We start from the raw sequence: 15,382 nt of genomic DNA on the forward strand, positions 1-15,382 counted from the left end.
CTGACAATTTACTTTCAATATAATACATTCACAGGTCACTCATGTAATAAAAATAGAATATATATGAAGTATATCCATGGGTCAGATTATGTGATACATATGGGTCAGACACATATACCAAATGCTTATATGTGGGCCAGCATACCTATTTCTGATTTAAAAACAGACATAATATGATTTTTTCCTTGTGCAAATGACCTTCAGGTGATGCACCCAGGATCAGGATTGGGCTGTTGGTCCTGTTAATTTTCTTCCACAAAAAGGGTATATGAGTTGGCAGTGATAATCAAATGTTTTCTGATACAGGAGTATCACAAAAGTGCTGAGTATTCCCCAGAGGACAAATGTGGACTTCTGTACCTCCCTTCACAGTTTTTAAGGTTTTCTTTAATCAATTGCAGCCTGATTGTGGTAGGGAAAATTAACCCTACCCACACAATAGACTTGTTCTATGGCAGGGTGGGGGTGGGGTGATCCAGCTGCTATTTGCTCCAGAAGGTCTCTCACATATTTATATGCTGCTTTTCAACAAAGTTCTCAATGCAGTATACATAAATGGATGGACAGATAAGATGTTTCCCTGTTTTAAAAGGAAAGCCATATAAGGGAGACACCAGCAACAGACACTGGAAGGATAGAACTTGGTCTGCCAGGCTTGCCAAGGAACTAGGGCATTGGTGGTACAGGACGTAAGTGGTTGAAGTCTAGCTGGTAGAAACCCTCGCTCAAGGCACACATGCACCCCATGTTCCCTACATTACTCTGTTCTTGCCTTTACTATTATGCTGATAGCTAGATTTTGAGTCTTTAAGGAGAGCAAACATTATTCTCAATGCAACACTGTTTATTAACTAGGGATGTGCACAAATTGATTTTTTTGATTCAATTTGTGCCCCAAACAAATCGCCCCTGATTGTTTTGTGTCAAAATCTATCCCCTTCAAATCACCCCAGATTCTATTTATATTTGCTTTGATTTGCTTTGGATTTGGATTGATTCGGACCAAGGTCCTAGGGGCACCAAATATGGGTGGTAGGTAGGTCCCTATGGTGCCACATAACACCCAAATTTCAAGGCAGTGGGACACTTGTTTGATTTTTAATGAATTATTTTAGTTTTTACTGATTTTGAACATTTCCGCCATAGGAAACAATGGGGATTCAAAGTTGCCATATCCTAACCCTAAAACGGATCCCCAGCTTTCATTAAAAAAAATAAAGAAAGAAAAAAAGCCAAAGCTCTAGGCCTTGTAGAAGTGGAGTTATGGAGCAAAATATGCAGTCATTATTTTTCAAGTGTTTGGATTCTTTGGTGTAAAATAACGTTTCCTCATAATGAATTTCTATGAGGATTTATTGCACACATTCATTTCTTATGTTCATTTTGACTGTCACTGGACAGTGCCAACTGCCATGTGCCAACAACACCCCCCTCTCACACACACACCAGTGAGGCTGTGAGGTACTCATTTTAATTTTTAGAAATATTGAAATGTTTAGATTCTTTGGTGTCTAATAACTTTTCCTCATAATGAATCCCTATGAGGATTCATTATACACCTTCGTTTCTTCTGTCCATTTTGACTATCATCGGACAAGTGGCAACTGTCAAATGCCATGTGTCATCTACACTCCCCCCCCCACCACACTGGTGTACTCAGTTTATTTTGTAGCTATTTTTGAAGTGCTTAGATTCTTTTGTGTCTTCATTACACACCTTCATTTCTTCTGTTCATTTTGACCGCACTGCTTTGCAGGTGGGGGTGGGAAATTAGTGGCATCCCATGTTCCAACTACCCCCCAACCCACAAGATGCTGGGTATTCAGTTAATATTTTATTATTATTTATTTACACAGTCAGACAGCTGTTATTGACTGGTTTGTTTTATCCAGACATCGAGTCCTTCCCAAGGACCTGGGATGGCTGGATTTTATTATCAATGTTGTTGCTGTTGTTATAGGTATCGTCGCAGAATATAGGCTGTTCTCAGTAAAGTTGCTTTTTGTAATTGGCTGATGGTGATTTCTGTGGCCCCTATGGTGTTGAGGTGCTCTTCAAGGTCTTTTGGAATTGCACCTAGGGCGCCAATTTCCACTGGGATTATTTTGGTCTTTTTCTGCCACAGCCTTTCAATTTCTCTTTGTAGATCTTTGTATTTTGTGATTTTTTCTATTTCTTTTTCTTCTATTCTGCTATCCCCTGGTATTGCTATGTCGATTATTTTAACTTGGTTTTCTTTCTTCTCGACTACAGTTATATCTGGTGTATTGTGTGGCAGATGTTTGTTTTGTTGTTGTTGTGTTTGTGTTTTTATTTATTTATTTATTTATTTATTTGTATACCGCCCTTCCAAAATGGCTCAATTTTAGGAATTTTTGAGGTGTTTAGACTCTTTGATGTGTAATGAATTATCATAGGGATTCATAATGAGGAAAGGTTATTAGACACCAAAGAGCCTAAACACTTGAAAAAAATCCTAGAATATAAACTGAGAAGTACCCCACTGACTTGTGAGTGGGAGTGGGGTGTAGTTGGCACATGGCAGTTGACACTGTCATGGGAGGAGGGCTGATCTTGTGGTAGCAAGCATGACTCATCCCCTTAGCTAAGCAGGGTCTGCCCTGGTTACAAATGAATGGGAGACTAGAAGTGTGAGCACCGTAAGATATTCTCCTCAAGGGATGGAGCCACTCTGGGAAGGGCATCAGAAGGTTCCAGGTTCCCTCCCTGGCATCTCCAAGATAGGGCTGAGAGAGATTCCTGCCTGCAACCTTGGAGAAGCCGCTGCCAGTCTGTGAAGACAATACTGAGCTAGAGAGACCAAGGGTCTGACCCAGTACATGGCAGCTTCCTATGTTACTTGTTCCACTGTCCAAAAGGCAGTCAAAATGAATAGAAGAAATGGTGTATAATGAATCCTCATAGGGATTCATTCAGGAAAAGTTTTTATACACCAAAGAATCCAAACACTTGAAAAATAGTGGCCACACACTTTGCTCCATAACGCCACTTCTACAAGGGCTAGAGCTTCGCCTTTTAAAAAAATGAAAGCTGAGAATCTGGGGGAATTAATAGGAGGGATCCAAATCTCAAATTGATTCAGATCGAAGCAGGCGTGATTCGATTTGGATCTGAATCTAGCCAATGGACCACAGGCGTGATTTGTTTTTTCTCCAAATTACCCGAATCAGCTAGATTTGGGTACAAATCAATTTGTACCCGAATCAATTTGCACATCCCTATTATTAACCACTATACAACTCAATACACAATCATTACCATTGTTGTTATGTGATTTCTTATAAAGTGAAGCTAGAATATATAGGTGGTGAGTAGAGCTGACCTTTGTCATGTCCTCCTTTCCTCCCCCACATTTATTCAGCTAATGAGATGGATAATAACTGAAATCTGTGCAGCCTGGAAAATATATAATGCAGCCATTTTAAGCGGTGATGGTAAAACAAATACAGGTGAAACACCTACACTTTTGTGGAAGCCATGGGAACATATATATTCATTATGCAAGGCTATCAAGGGACATATGCCATTGTACAATAGCTACGGAAAATATGTAGTAAAACTCTATTGGATGGTAAGTACTTTTTAGTAATTTTTAATATAGTAAACAAGACAGAAAAAGAATGTACTATAAAACAAAAACAAATTTGGGGGAAAGTTACATAATACTATCAGAAAGGTTACTACATATAAAAAAAATTAATTTATCTTTATTTGAAAAAAATGAAGGGCTTAACTTAATCCAGTACATGCAAACCTTTACAGCAGCATTTCTTAACCTTGGGCCCCCAGATGTTGTTGGACTACAACTCCTAGAATCTCCAAGCAAAAGCCATTGCAACTGAGAATTCTGGGAGTTATAGTCCAACAACATTTGGGGGCCCAAGCTTAAGAAACCCTGCTTTACACATTACAGCTTTGTATGTTATGTCAACAACAAAGAACAACATTTTAATATGTTAACGAATATGATTACCAATTAATTCTCAACTATTTCTCTTATGCTGTTATCAGAGCCATTTTGGCTGGGGAGTAGAATCAGATAGTATGCTCCCATGATGGTAGAGGCAGTGCCATGTAGAAGCTAAGATGGATTGCACGATTCACAGCTACCATTGGATGGAGTGGGGGGGGCAACTCAGAGCAATGAAGGGTGCGTCTAGGCAGGGGCAGGCTGGGGCTACATGGTGTAGATCAGGGTTGCATAGCTTCAGCACTCCAGCTGTTGTTGGACTATAATTCCCATCATTCCCAGACATAATAGCCAATAGTTGGGGATGATGGAAGTTGTAGTCCAACCTCTTGCAGGAGGGTTGAAGTTGTGTAGCCCTTGTATAGATGTTTAAACAACATTGCCTAGGAAGTGGCTAGAAATACCCAGCATGGGCCCACTCCAGCAATAATCAACTGAATGTTCATGGACATTTTTCAAGCACTGTCTTGCAACATCTGTACCAACATGTAATAATAATAATAATAATAATAATAATAATAATAATAATAATAATAATAATAATAATAAAAAATTTGTATACCACCCAAAATGCAAATCTCTGGGCAGTTTACAACAAAACAAAAAATTAAGATAAGAGGATTAAAACATTACAATTAAAATATCAAATATTAAAACTATTAAAAACATAAAACAATATCTAATTAAAAGCCTGGGTGAACAAATGCATCTTGACTGCCCTTTTAAAAGTTGTAAGAGATGGGGAGGCTCTTATTTCAGCAGGAAGTGTGTTCCAAAGCCTCAGGGCAGCAATGGAGAAGGCCTGTCTCTGAGTAGCCACCAGACCAGCTGGCAGCAACTGCAGATGAACCTCTCCTGATGATCTCAATGTATCCCCAGTCCATCCTCCCTGCCTTCTGCCACTCAACAGCACTGGCCAGCTAATAAGATTGGGTGAGGCGGCTGCCTCAGGCAGCAAATTGGCAGAGGCTGCAGATAGCCCACCAGTTGCCTCCTCCAGCTGGCAGTGGCCACCTTTGGCTGCTTCCGTGAATCCGCTGCCTCTCCTAACCCTTATCCACTGCCAGTGGCAGTGGTGCATTGCGGGACTGAGGGTAGCAACTCACCACACTACCCCAAGTGTCGGATGGGGGAGGGGACCTTATGTGGGCCTGCCAGTACCTTTCATTAACAATACAGATCCACTCCCTCTTTCCGATTAATATTCAGTAGCTGAACAGCATCACTGCTCATCCACATGCATCACCACTGCACAATAATAATAATTTTAAAGTGCTTCTCTTTTCATTATGGTTTTTTCATAGTATGGAAATGTATTAGAAAGTCACTTTAAGCACTTATTAATGCCTTCATGAAAACTATATTGGTGCTGACAATTGAGGAATAGCTCATCAGAACTGACTAAATTTTTAAAGTACTAGGAATCTAGTTATCTTTTGTGCAGATAGAATCTACTGGGCTTTCAAATTTATTCCCCCTGCTTATTAAAATTATCTATAATGAGGGTCAAGTTTTTGGAAGGTCACAAATTTTTATACTGACTCACTCTTTCATTTTAACTCCCATAATATTTCCTTTCCTTTCTGTCTCTTTTGTAGGGGAGCTGGCGAAAGATCATTGTGGATGACAGTATACCTTTCAGTGAAGACAATCACATGCTGCTTCCAGCTACAACCTGTGAAATTGAACTCTGGCCACTGATATTATCCAAAGCCATCATTAAACTGGCAAACAATGAGTATGTTTTCTGAGCCTCCTGTCTGTCTGTTCTGAGATCAAAAGGGAGCAATAAGCAATAGCGCCACTATCTAACACACAAGGTGGATGCTTGTCCATTTGTTATGAATTGATGAACTGGTAATGGATGTCTTTTTGACTCTGTATGACAGAGAGAAATTCTCAGCCATGGTAGAAGGTAGTATATAATGCCCAGTTCAGATGTAACAGGAAACCAGAGGTCCCTTCACCTCCAGTTTTCTAACTTGCACGTCTGAATTCGGGGAAATGGAGTTTGTGGGGGAAAGCAACCCATGGTTTCCCTTCCCAGCCTCCAATCTGAACCTTTGGTTCAGAGTGGAGTTTGAGTGCCGCAAACTCAATTTCTGCAGCTCTAGCATTATATCTGAACACTGGCACCGCAGTTTTGGTCCCATGGAACCTGAGTTGAGGGAGGAAGCTCCTCCCTCACTTCAGCCCAATTGGCTGTGTGGGCTGTCCTTCTGTCAAGATGGAAGCCCACACAGCCAGCTCCGCCACCTCTCTGCAGTCTCACTGACTGCAGAGAGGCAGCTCTCCCCAATGTCTGGATAGGAGAGTAGAGTGAGGGGGATGTGGGGTTCTGTGCTACGGTTCTGTGGTTCCTGCGGTTCTGTGCTACGTCTGAATGGGGCCTATATGTATTTATGGAGAAAATTGTCTGGATCCAATGGAGCTCTAGTGTGAGGATAATGTGCTTCCGTTTGAGCTAGGAGAAGCAGTCCTAGCTCAAATAGCTCATTTCCACTTATTCAGCCCTGCTGCAGCCTTCTGGACTTTGTGGAACTCCATTTGGAGGGTCACCTTACTCTCAGGAGTGAAATTTTGTGGTGTTCAAGAGGTGCAAGGAAGAGTTGGTGGGGGGAAACCCCATCCGCATGTGTAGCTCTGCATACAATCCTTAAGACTCTTCGTGCTTGGAGTCCCTCATACCTTATCATCATCCAGCAGCCATTTTTAGCAAGGAAAAGGCAAATTAACCCTTTCATTTCCTCCAAACCATCATAGTTTCTCTCCAAAGCTGAAACTGTTTCCCCCATGTAGGAAGCTGGAAACCATGTATGAAGCCAACCCCCCCCCTCAAAAAAAACCTGGTTAAAAATAGAACCCAAATACATATGAAGAAAGCTTCATATTCCCTTGTTCCGGCAGGGGGAAACCCAGACTCCTACACCGCACCATTTCCAGCCACCCCTCTCAGTCCCTCAGGATCCACCCACTGGGCGTACCGTTAATGAGACAAAGGGAGACGAATGTCTCCTGGCCCACGGCCTCTGAAGGGCCCTCTGAGGAGGCCTCAAGACCAGTCCTTGCCCTCTTTCCAGACCCATAGCCAGGAGTGTGAGCTGCATTCCCCACAAGCAGGTTCTCTGTGACTCCCGATTTCCCTTTTGTCAGTTGGAGTGGAGGAGAACGGCAGTGGCTGCAGCAGCAGCAGAAGAGAGGTTTTATGATTTGTCCCCTCCCCCTTCCCACATTCATGGAGTGTGTGTGTGTGTGTGTGTGTGTGTGTGTGTGTGTAAGAGAGAGAGAGAGATTGTTTGTGCCTGAGCTATTTTTAACTTTTAAAACATTATTTTAAATGATTGGGTTCTTCTCTTTACATCCTGATGACCCATGTGAAGTGATCTTCTTTCAATTTGCAATGAGTCATTTTCCTCTCTGTGGAAAATAAAGAGGGGGTGGTGGCATGGGGTTTATTGATCGGTTCTCTGATGGTGCCATGGTTGTGGAAAATATATTCAATTGGTTTTCAACCAAATCGGTTCTCAAAAAAATGTTCCTTGCTCCCAGAATGGCTCACAATATTTGGGGGTTGGGGAAGAGTGCTAGCCTAGCATCCTTCCTGATTGTTTGCTAATTTTAAACTGGTTTGCTTGGTTTGCTTTGATGGTGCCATGGTTGTTGAAAATATATTCACCCTTCGCCTGCCTTTTCCAAATGAAAAATATTGTTGTTGTTTTTAAATCCTGCCATGCTACAGCCCTGACAAAAATTGTTACGTTTGGAACAGAAACTTCCTTTGGAACCCACAGAAGGGGAGGAGAGCTGGTCTTGTGGTAGCAAGCATGAATTGCCCTCTTGTATTTCACAGAGCTGATACTGTTGTATTATTTGGTTCTACTGTTGTTTACACATTGTAACTGTAGTCTCCTGTCCTCTGTTAATCTGCTACACTATATTACACATGTCCTTAATGTTCTTCTGCAGCAGAGACATGGGGGCAGGAGAAGGAGAGGAAGGCAGTGAGGGGCCCTTTTTAAAATCTCATCTTTGGGCCCACTCCAACCTTGGTACGCCCTTGACCCGCTTTAAAGGTGCCTTTTTGTCTAGTTAGCAGGGAATAGCAAGCAGGCGTGGGGCTTTTCCACACTCCCTTGTTCTCTTATGCCCATTTCTGGTTCTGTGCCTTAAAATAAGAAACATCTAGGCACATGGTATGTCTGTTGCCAGGCAGTGAAAGGAGGGGTGAGGTGACGGGTTTCTAGGCAGCAGGAGGCAGAGCGTTTGCTCTGAGAAACAGCCAGCAAGAGACATGGACTGCCTAGAACTGACACATTTCAGAGCTGCTCTGAGCCCAAGTTACAGTGGGTGCCAAATTTGAATGATATGATGAGGTCAGTGGCCCTGCAGTTGCAGTGGCCTAACATGAAATCGAGTCTTCAGATTGAAGTTTCAAGGCATGAATAGAGCTGTAGTTGGGAAGAAAACCCACATTCGGACAGTAAGAAACACTAACCTTGGGTACGCCTAACTGCAGTTTGGCATTGTGTCTGAATTCGGCCTAAGTCTTTTGACTAATAATTACTTAATTTTGTGATTTGCAGTTATATAATGTATTATGTGCATAGCATTACATTACTGCAGCAAATGTTCTGACAAAATTTTTATGAAGGCACCATATAAAAGTAGAGTTGCAGCATTGTACTGAGAGGACAGGCTGCTAATGCAACATCCTATAACATTGCTTTGAAAGAAAAAAAGAAGATGTAACAGAACCCCTTAAGGACTAAGAGATTTAGTATGGACCAGAGCCTATGTCCATAGAAGTGTATGCTTCTGTAAATTGGTTACTTTTTCAGGTGCCTCAAGTCTCATTGTTGATTTTGCAGCCACAGACTAACATGGCTACTCTTCTGGAGTTTTTCATAATTGAGTATCTGCACTAAATACCCTGCACTAAATACCCAGAAAATACCCTGTTCCTGTTTTCAGTTCCAGTTTCTTTAGCCCATTGAGAACTTGAGTTGCTGTGAATGCAGCATGTTTATCTGCTGTGACTTGAAAAAAGATAGAAAGGAGACAGAAAGATAGATATGGGACCTGAGCCCATTAATGAGTGATAACTATGTTCTAAATGGGTTTCATGTTTTCTTCCAGATAAAAGGATTCAACAATGAAAAATATATATGAAATAGGGAAGGATGTGATAGGGTGAATGCAGAAGCAGAGATTAAAATCTGAATAATATATTGATGTGTCCATATGTGTATTTGTATTTGTTGTAGTATAAATGAAGTTGGAAAAAGAGAACTGGGGGAATTCACTGTTCTACATGCACTTACTGGATGGATACCAGAAATTATTCCTCTTCAGTGAGTTCTGCTTTTCCTTTCTTTTTCCTTTCTTTTCCTTTCTTTTCGCCTCTCCATATTTACTTCGTCTGGTCCTTTGGGGTGAAAAAGAGATCTACAATGTGACTCAGATCTTTAAAGCAATCAAAATCAATTCTGTAAAGGTCAAGTTTTTAACACCAGTGCTTTGTGTGTTTAAAAAATAGTAGTTCAGGGGTTTGTTGCGACTGAAGTCTTCTTATTGTGTTCCTGGCTCCCAGTTCTCTGCTTATTTATTAAGCTATCACTAGGGATGTTCATGGAATCGGTTCGGAGGCCCTTTATGGGCCTCCAAGCTGGTTCGAAGTACCAGCGGTTCTGCCGGTTCAATGGTGGGGGGTGTCTAGCTTTGAGAGCGGGGGAGGGTGCACTTACCCCACCCGCCGCTTTCTTCCCACTGGCATCCATTTTTTAAAAAGCCCATCAGGGCAGCAGCATACCACCCTGTTGCCCCATTGCCCCCATTTTCCGAATATGACCAGAAGTCTCCGATGCACACATCGCGCACAGGCGCGTCAGAGACTTCTGGTCATATCTGGAAAAGGGGGCAACGGGGTGGCAGGGAGGTACGCTGCTGCCTCGATGGGCTTTTTTAAAAAGGACGCTGGCGGGGGGAAGCAGCGGAAGGGGTAAGTGCACCCTCTCCCACTCTTAAAGCAGCACCCCCGTCACCTTTGAGCCTCCCTGCAGCCGTGGTTCTGTGCCCATCCCTAGCTATCACCACTGAAGCTTTTACGCTTTCTCTAGCAAGATGTTACTATTTTATAATAGTTATAGTACACATCAGTTTGTGTCTATCTAGTGAGATATTGTGTTCATTTATAATATATGGCAATACATTTTATGTATTGTATTGTGTTACATGATAGTTTTTAAATATCTGGCTTTGAACCTGTTTCGTTCAGCTTAATTGTTGTTTGTTTATAAGTGGGTTTACATTACTTCATAGCAAACTGTAGTGATTTTTTGTATTTACACGATATAATGAGTTATATCGTGTTATTTATTAAATCATATTGTATTTAAGGTTTCTTTCCTCCAGAACCTTAGGATACAACTCACTATTTCTTTCTTTGGTATTGTAGAATATGTAGTGTTTCTTTTCAAGAAGTATATGCTTTCTGAATTACACCAGAAATAATAATCACTAGGGAGGTGAAGATGCTGCAGGAAATAAGAATGATAACTGCAACACAGATGCAGTAATACATTAATACTACAATACTTAAAACAGTAATAAAATATAATATGGATGCTTCAGTAGTTGGCTTCCATAGATCAAAGAATTAAATTGAGTGGTATGAGTAGTACCCTACATTTACAGTAAATGAACAATGGACTGTAATTATGTTTAAAATAAATAATGTTTATGTTTATTTTAAAAGGTTTGGATATTTGGATAAGGTTTGGGAATTCTTAAAAGATATAGTGCCAGAATTTAAGCTACCAGAAGAAGCACTTCCTGAGGCTCAAGTGTCAGTTCCAGATACAAAAAAAGAAATAAAAGAGATTAAAAATGATTCCCTGCCTACCATTAAGCAACCAGAGAAGCCAGAGAAAGCAGAAAAAATTGAGAAAACTGGCAAAGGTATGGCATTATGCAAACTATGCAATTTAAGAGAAATTATATTAATAGAATTCTCTGCGTTCAGATATATTTTTGTGTTCCTTCCTCTCCTAGGCCTTCAAATAATATTTCTAGGAATTTGGAGATAGTTGTCATGCTTAAGGGTGTTACAGGAGGTGGGATGCAAAACTGAGGCTTGGTGCAATGGTATTCTGTACTAAGCTTACAATCCTAAAGGAATAAGCCCCATTGAACTAGTGGGACCTATTTCTGAGTAAATATACCTGCACAGCCACAATCAAGCTTTGAGTAAGTGCCCTTAAACTTCATTGCTTTTAGTGAAACTTCAGTATATAACTGTGTACTAAATTGTGATGAGTACATCTAGTTGTAGGTAATGATCAGAGCAGAGAGAAATTCTCATTCTAAAATGGTACCCTATTCTACCTTAATTTTATTAAAACTGTTTTATGAGAATACATATAACATTGGACTTTTCTCTTGAAAAACAGTTACTTCAGAATTAAAAACTATATTGTATATTCTTTGCTGCATGTTGTTAAGCTATAATGCCACTAAGCAAGCCAATGAATGGACACAGTGGCCAACATTTTGCACAGCGAAACCTCAGCATTAACAAGACAGTGAGACTTCTGCACATGTAACAGGCAGCACAAGTTATTTCAAAGGCAGGCTGTTGCAAAATACCTTAAAACAGTGTGTGGGTATTGCATCACACTACTTCCATTGGGAACAATGGAAGTAGTGCCTCAAAAGTGTCTGTGCACTGTTTTAAGGAGTTTCCCAACAACTCCAGGACTGTCTCTTATGTGCCAGCTGCCCCGGCTCCCTGCTAACCAAGGTTTCACTGTGCAGAATGTCAATCAGTGCTCTTTCTTCTCCTTTTCCTCTGACTGTCCATAAAGTTCCTGCATTAGCATGCCAGTCTACATTGGGATGCAATAATTTGGTCAGATGGCCTTATGCAATGCCTGTGCTGGTCAATTATTCCCAAGATGCTACTGCGTGATGTGAAATCCCAGAATGCACATGTAGCCAAATTCATAAGCAGTGAACCATTGATAATTATTAGCAAGGATCACCTTGGACATGGATTCATGGTTTATGTCTTTAAGGACTTGGGACATGAATTTTGGATTGATACTGGCCATTCTAATACTAGCCATTGCCAGAGATAAGGCCTATTGTGTGATCCAGCATGGTAATATTCACAGATGCATTGATTTTCTTTGGCAGAAAAGCCAGATCAGAAAGAAGTTGGAAAGAAGAAAAGCAAAGATGGTGAAAAGGATAAAACTAAGTCAGGGCCTCATTCTGCACGACTGTCTTCTGATTTTCAGAATTCTCTTCAGATGTTTCTTGATGGTAAATCATAAATGTTACTAGACATAGAGTAACACATAACTTTTATATTATATGCTTTTTATTCCTGTTCTTACCATTAAACTATGCACATAGTAAGAATAGAAGCTTTTTGCTCAGTCGAATTAATCTGCAAGCAGACAACAAAATACAGAAATGACTGCCAAATGTGAACAGACTATACATCATAAATGGTTTTAGTCCCATGGAATGTGTATTGACCCAAAGACAATGGATATATTTGAATTCACCCTGAAGAAGCTTTTCTCCAGTTTAGCCACATAGTGTTTCTACTTACATTGAATTGGCTAATACGGAGGGGCAGTTCATATGCTATATTGCTAATGAGTGACTCTATGAAACCCAGCCCTGCTCTGCTTGTTTGGAATTCTGAAGTCTGCCTCAGTGTCTCTCTCCTATCCCCTTACGGACAGGAAAGATTGAAGTTGTTGTAAGTGTCCATGTGCTCTTTGCTCTTCTTTCTCCTCAACACTTCTCCCAACCATGTCACATAGGTACCCTCAGCCAGACCTGCTCCTTGTCAGAGGGGTCACTGGCTGGGCTCTGTGTTATGTTTGCTGTGGCACTCTTTCCTGACCCTTTTCCTTTTACTTGCTTGTGAAGATTAGTCACATTAGAGATAGCAAATGAAGTTGTTGGTTTTTTTGTAAAACAGTGAAGACGTCTCAATTATGTTTAATCAAGAAGACTAAACCATAACAATGCACAAGGAATAAACTCTTTGTGCATTACTGAAAAGCAGAAATAAAGATTTTAGCAGAGGTTTTAACACAATGAGGCTATTAACATGGGGAGCCCATGTGCACCATCAGGATCAAGCCCTAACCTCATGCTGCCTTAGCCCCAAGCCCAGAAATTTACCCCAGGCAGTTTAATACAGGTTTAGGTTTAAGGGCACAAGTGCACCCTTAATCCCAGGTTCGGGATGTCTTCAGGCAGCCTACGCACAGGCAGAGATGGATGGCAAGAGTGCCCAGAGGAAGAAGGATCCCTCAGCGTACCATGCTCCAGGCACAGTACATTGAGGGATGCCGGAGTACTTCCTTCTCCGGTTCCCTGCTCTGCTGCTCACTGCAGCACTGATCATGTGTTGGGTGAGCAGCAGAGCCAAGAGAGCAAAATTGCTCATGTGTATGACCTCATTGCTTTTAATGCATTTCTAATATCAAAGTGGGAAACAAGTGTGTACTTTCAGTTTAAAATCTAGCCGGTCACGGCTGGCTCTCTGAAGTAGTTCCATTGATCTGTTTCAGAATTGGTTATTTAGTTGGCACTGCACTGGACAAAGTGAATTTTATGACTCAGTTTATTGCTTTATGGTAACATAGCACTTAATGAGGAATATTTTGTAACTCTCTATTTCAGCATGTATTTCTTTTATTTATTGTTTTAATAGATTTAATGGGTTCTTTTTAATAGGTTCAGTGCTACTGCAGCCACAGATGGTGGTATATGCTTGCTATGCGCCTCTTTATATATCTGAAAAAAAGTTCTTTGTATTAGGGACAATGGTAAGGATTTATATTTTGGCTTCTGAATATTAACTAATAACACAATAAAGATGCAATAATTTAAATATCAGTTCAGAACAAAAGATATACTGCTGGTGTCTTCTCTGTAGATGAATTTTCTGCTCTGGTTCTCAATTTTTCTTTTAAGCACTTCAGCTTGTAAAGCTGAAAGATATATTGCAGTACGTAGGTACCTGGAAGTCCATTATATGCAGTATTCTTTTTGAAGAAGAAGATCTGTTCAGTGTTGTTCGAGATTTTACGTGTGGGGTGTTGCTCTATGCAGGGCTAACATTCTTCATAGTCCTACAAGGACAGAGCTCTTGGTCCTCCCTTGCAGGGAACCAGGACACTACATCTGCTGCAGGCTTGCCTCACAGCGCAGTGTGAAGTGAGGGGGTGGGGACATGATTTCTGCATCTCTCCCCTTCCTTTGAAAGCCATGTTTTCTGCTAGGAAGAAGTCCCTGAGGGCAGCCCTCGGGGACATATTTCTGGTAGTGAACATGGCTTTTGTTGGGAGGATTGAGACATTCATTTGTGCTACACTATGAGTCAGGTTGTGTCCTGGTTTCCCTGTGAAGGCAGAACTCTTGCTCTGTTCTTGTAGCGCTGCAGGGAATGTCAGCCACTATGTGGAAATGGCCTGCAGTCTATAGCAGAGCCTCAGTCTGAGTGCATTCACTTGGGAGGAGGCGGGGAGGAGGAAGGAGCTAAGTTCGCCTCAGTCAGCGGCCGGCTTTTAGAGGTTAAAAAAGAGGGCACTCTCCCATCCTACCCTCCCCCCCCACTTTCCCTGCAACCAGCTGTGGCCATTGCACCCCATCCCGCCACCGGCAGCGGCAATCTTTTAGGGGGCAAAAGGGGAAACCTTCCCCTCACCCAGTCACCCCCCCTGCCCACAGCAGCTACTGCCACCGCCGTGCCTTTTAAAAAGAAGTAAGGGGAGGGACTTTCCTCTCACCCCCCTCCCCGCAGTTATTGCCGTTGCCATGACTTTTAAAAAAAAAAATGAAGTAAAAAGGGGGAACTTTCCTCTCTCCCCCCTCCCCTGCTGCCACCACACAACAATTGCTTTTTTAATAGGGTGGCAAAAAGGTTAATCCGCCCCTGACACAGGATCAATTTGTGAATATCTCCAATTTGTGGGACAATCCTATAATTGTCCCACAATTAGAATGTTTCCAGTATTGATATTTTCTCTTGTAAAATAACCTCTTTTTGCATGTAAAAAAAGGGCTTTATATAACCTATAAAGCCCTAAACAGCTTGGGCCCTGGGTATTTAAGAGAACGTCTTCTTCGTTATGAACCCCACCACCCATTGAGATCATCAGGAGAGGTCCATCTGCATTTGCCACCGGCTCGTCTGGTGGCTACTCAGGGACGGGCCTTCTCCGTTGCGGCCCTGAGGCTTTGGAATGCGCTCCCTAGTGAAATAAGAGCCTCCCCATCTCTAAGATCTTTTAAAAAGTTTCTAAAGACGCATTTCTTCACTCAGACTTTTAACTGATATTGTTTTGTTTTAATGTTGTTTTTAGA

The 15,382-nt window shown here is 41.5% G+C and overlaps 1 protein-coding gene across 3 annotated transcripts in view; it reads left to right on the forward strand.

Moving 5' to 3' along the window:
* The window catches only part of ADGB (androglobin), a 161,149-nt gene that overhangs the window by 40,358 nt on the left and 105,409 nt on the right, over nt 1-15,382 (forward strand). For all 3 annotated transcript variants that reach the window (XM_053291285.1, XM_053291292.1, XM_053291302.1), the window contains 6 exons: nt 3,383-3,592; nt 5,590-5,729; nt 9,256-9,342; nt 10,746-10,948; nt 12,185-12,313; nt 13,751-13,842. In XM_053291285.1, the coding sequence (XP_053147260.1) occupies nt 3,383-3,592; nt 5,590-5,729; nt 9,256-9,342; nt 10,746-10,948; nt 12,185-12,313; nt 13,751-13,842 (861 nt within the window). The remainder of the gene's footprint in view (nt 1-3,382; nt 3,593-5,589; nt 5,730-9,255; nt 9,343-10,745; nt 10,949-12,184; nt 12,314-13,750; nt 13,843-15,382) is intronic.

Source organism: Hemicordylus capensis, chromosome 1, assembly GCF_027244095.1.
Source record: "Hemicordylus capensis ecotype Gifberg chromosome 1, rHemCap1.1.pri, whole genome shotgun sequence".
Classification (NCBI taxonomy): Eukaryota; Metazoa; Chordata; class Lepidosauria; order Squamata; family Cordylidae; genus Hemicordylus; species Hemicordylus capensis.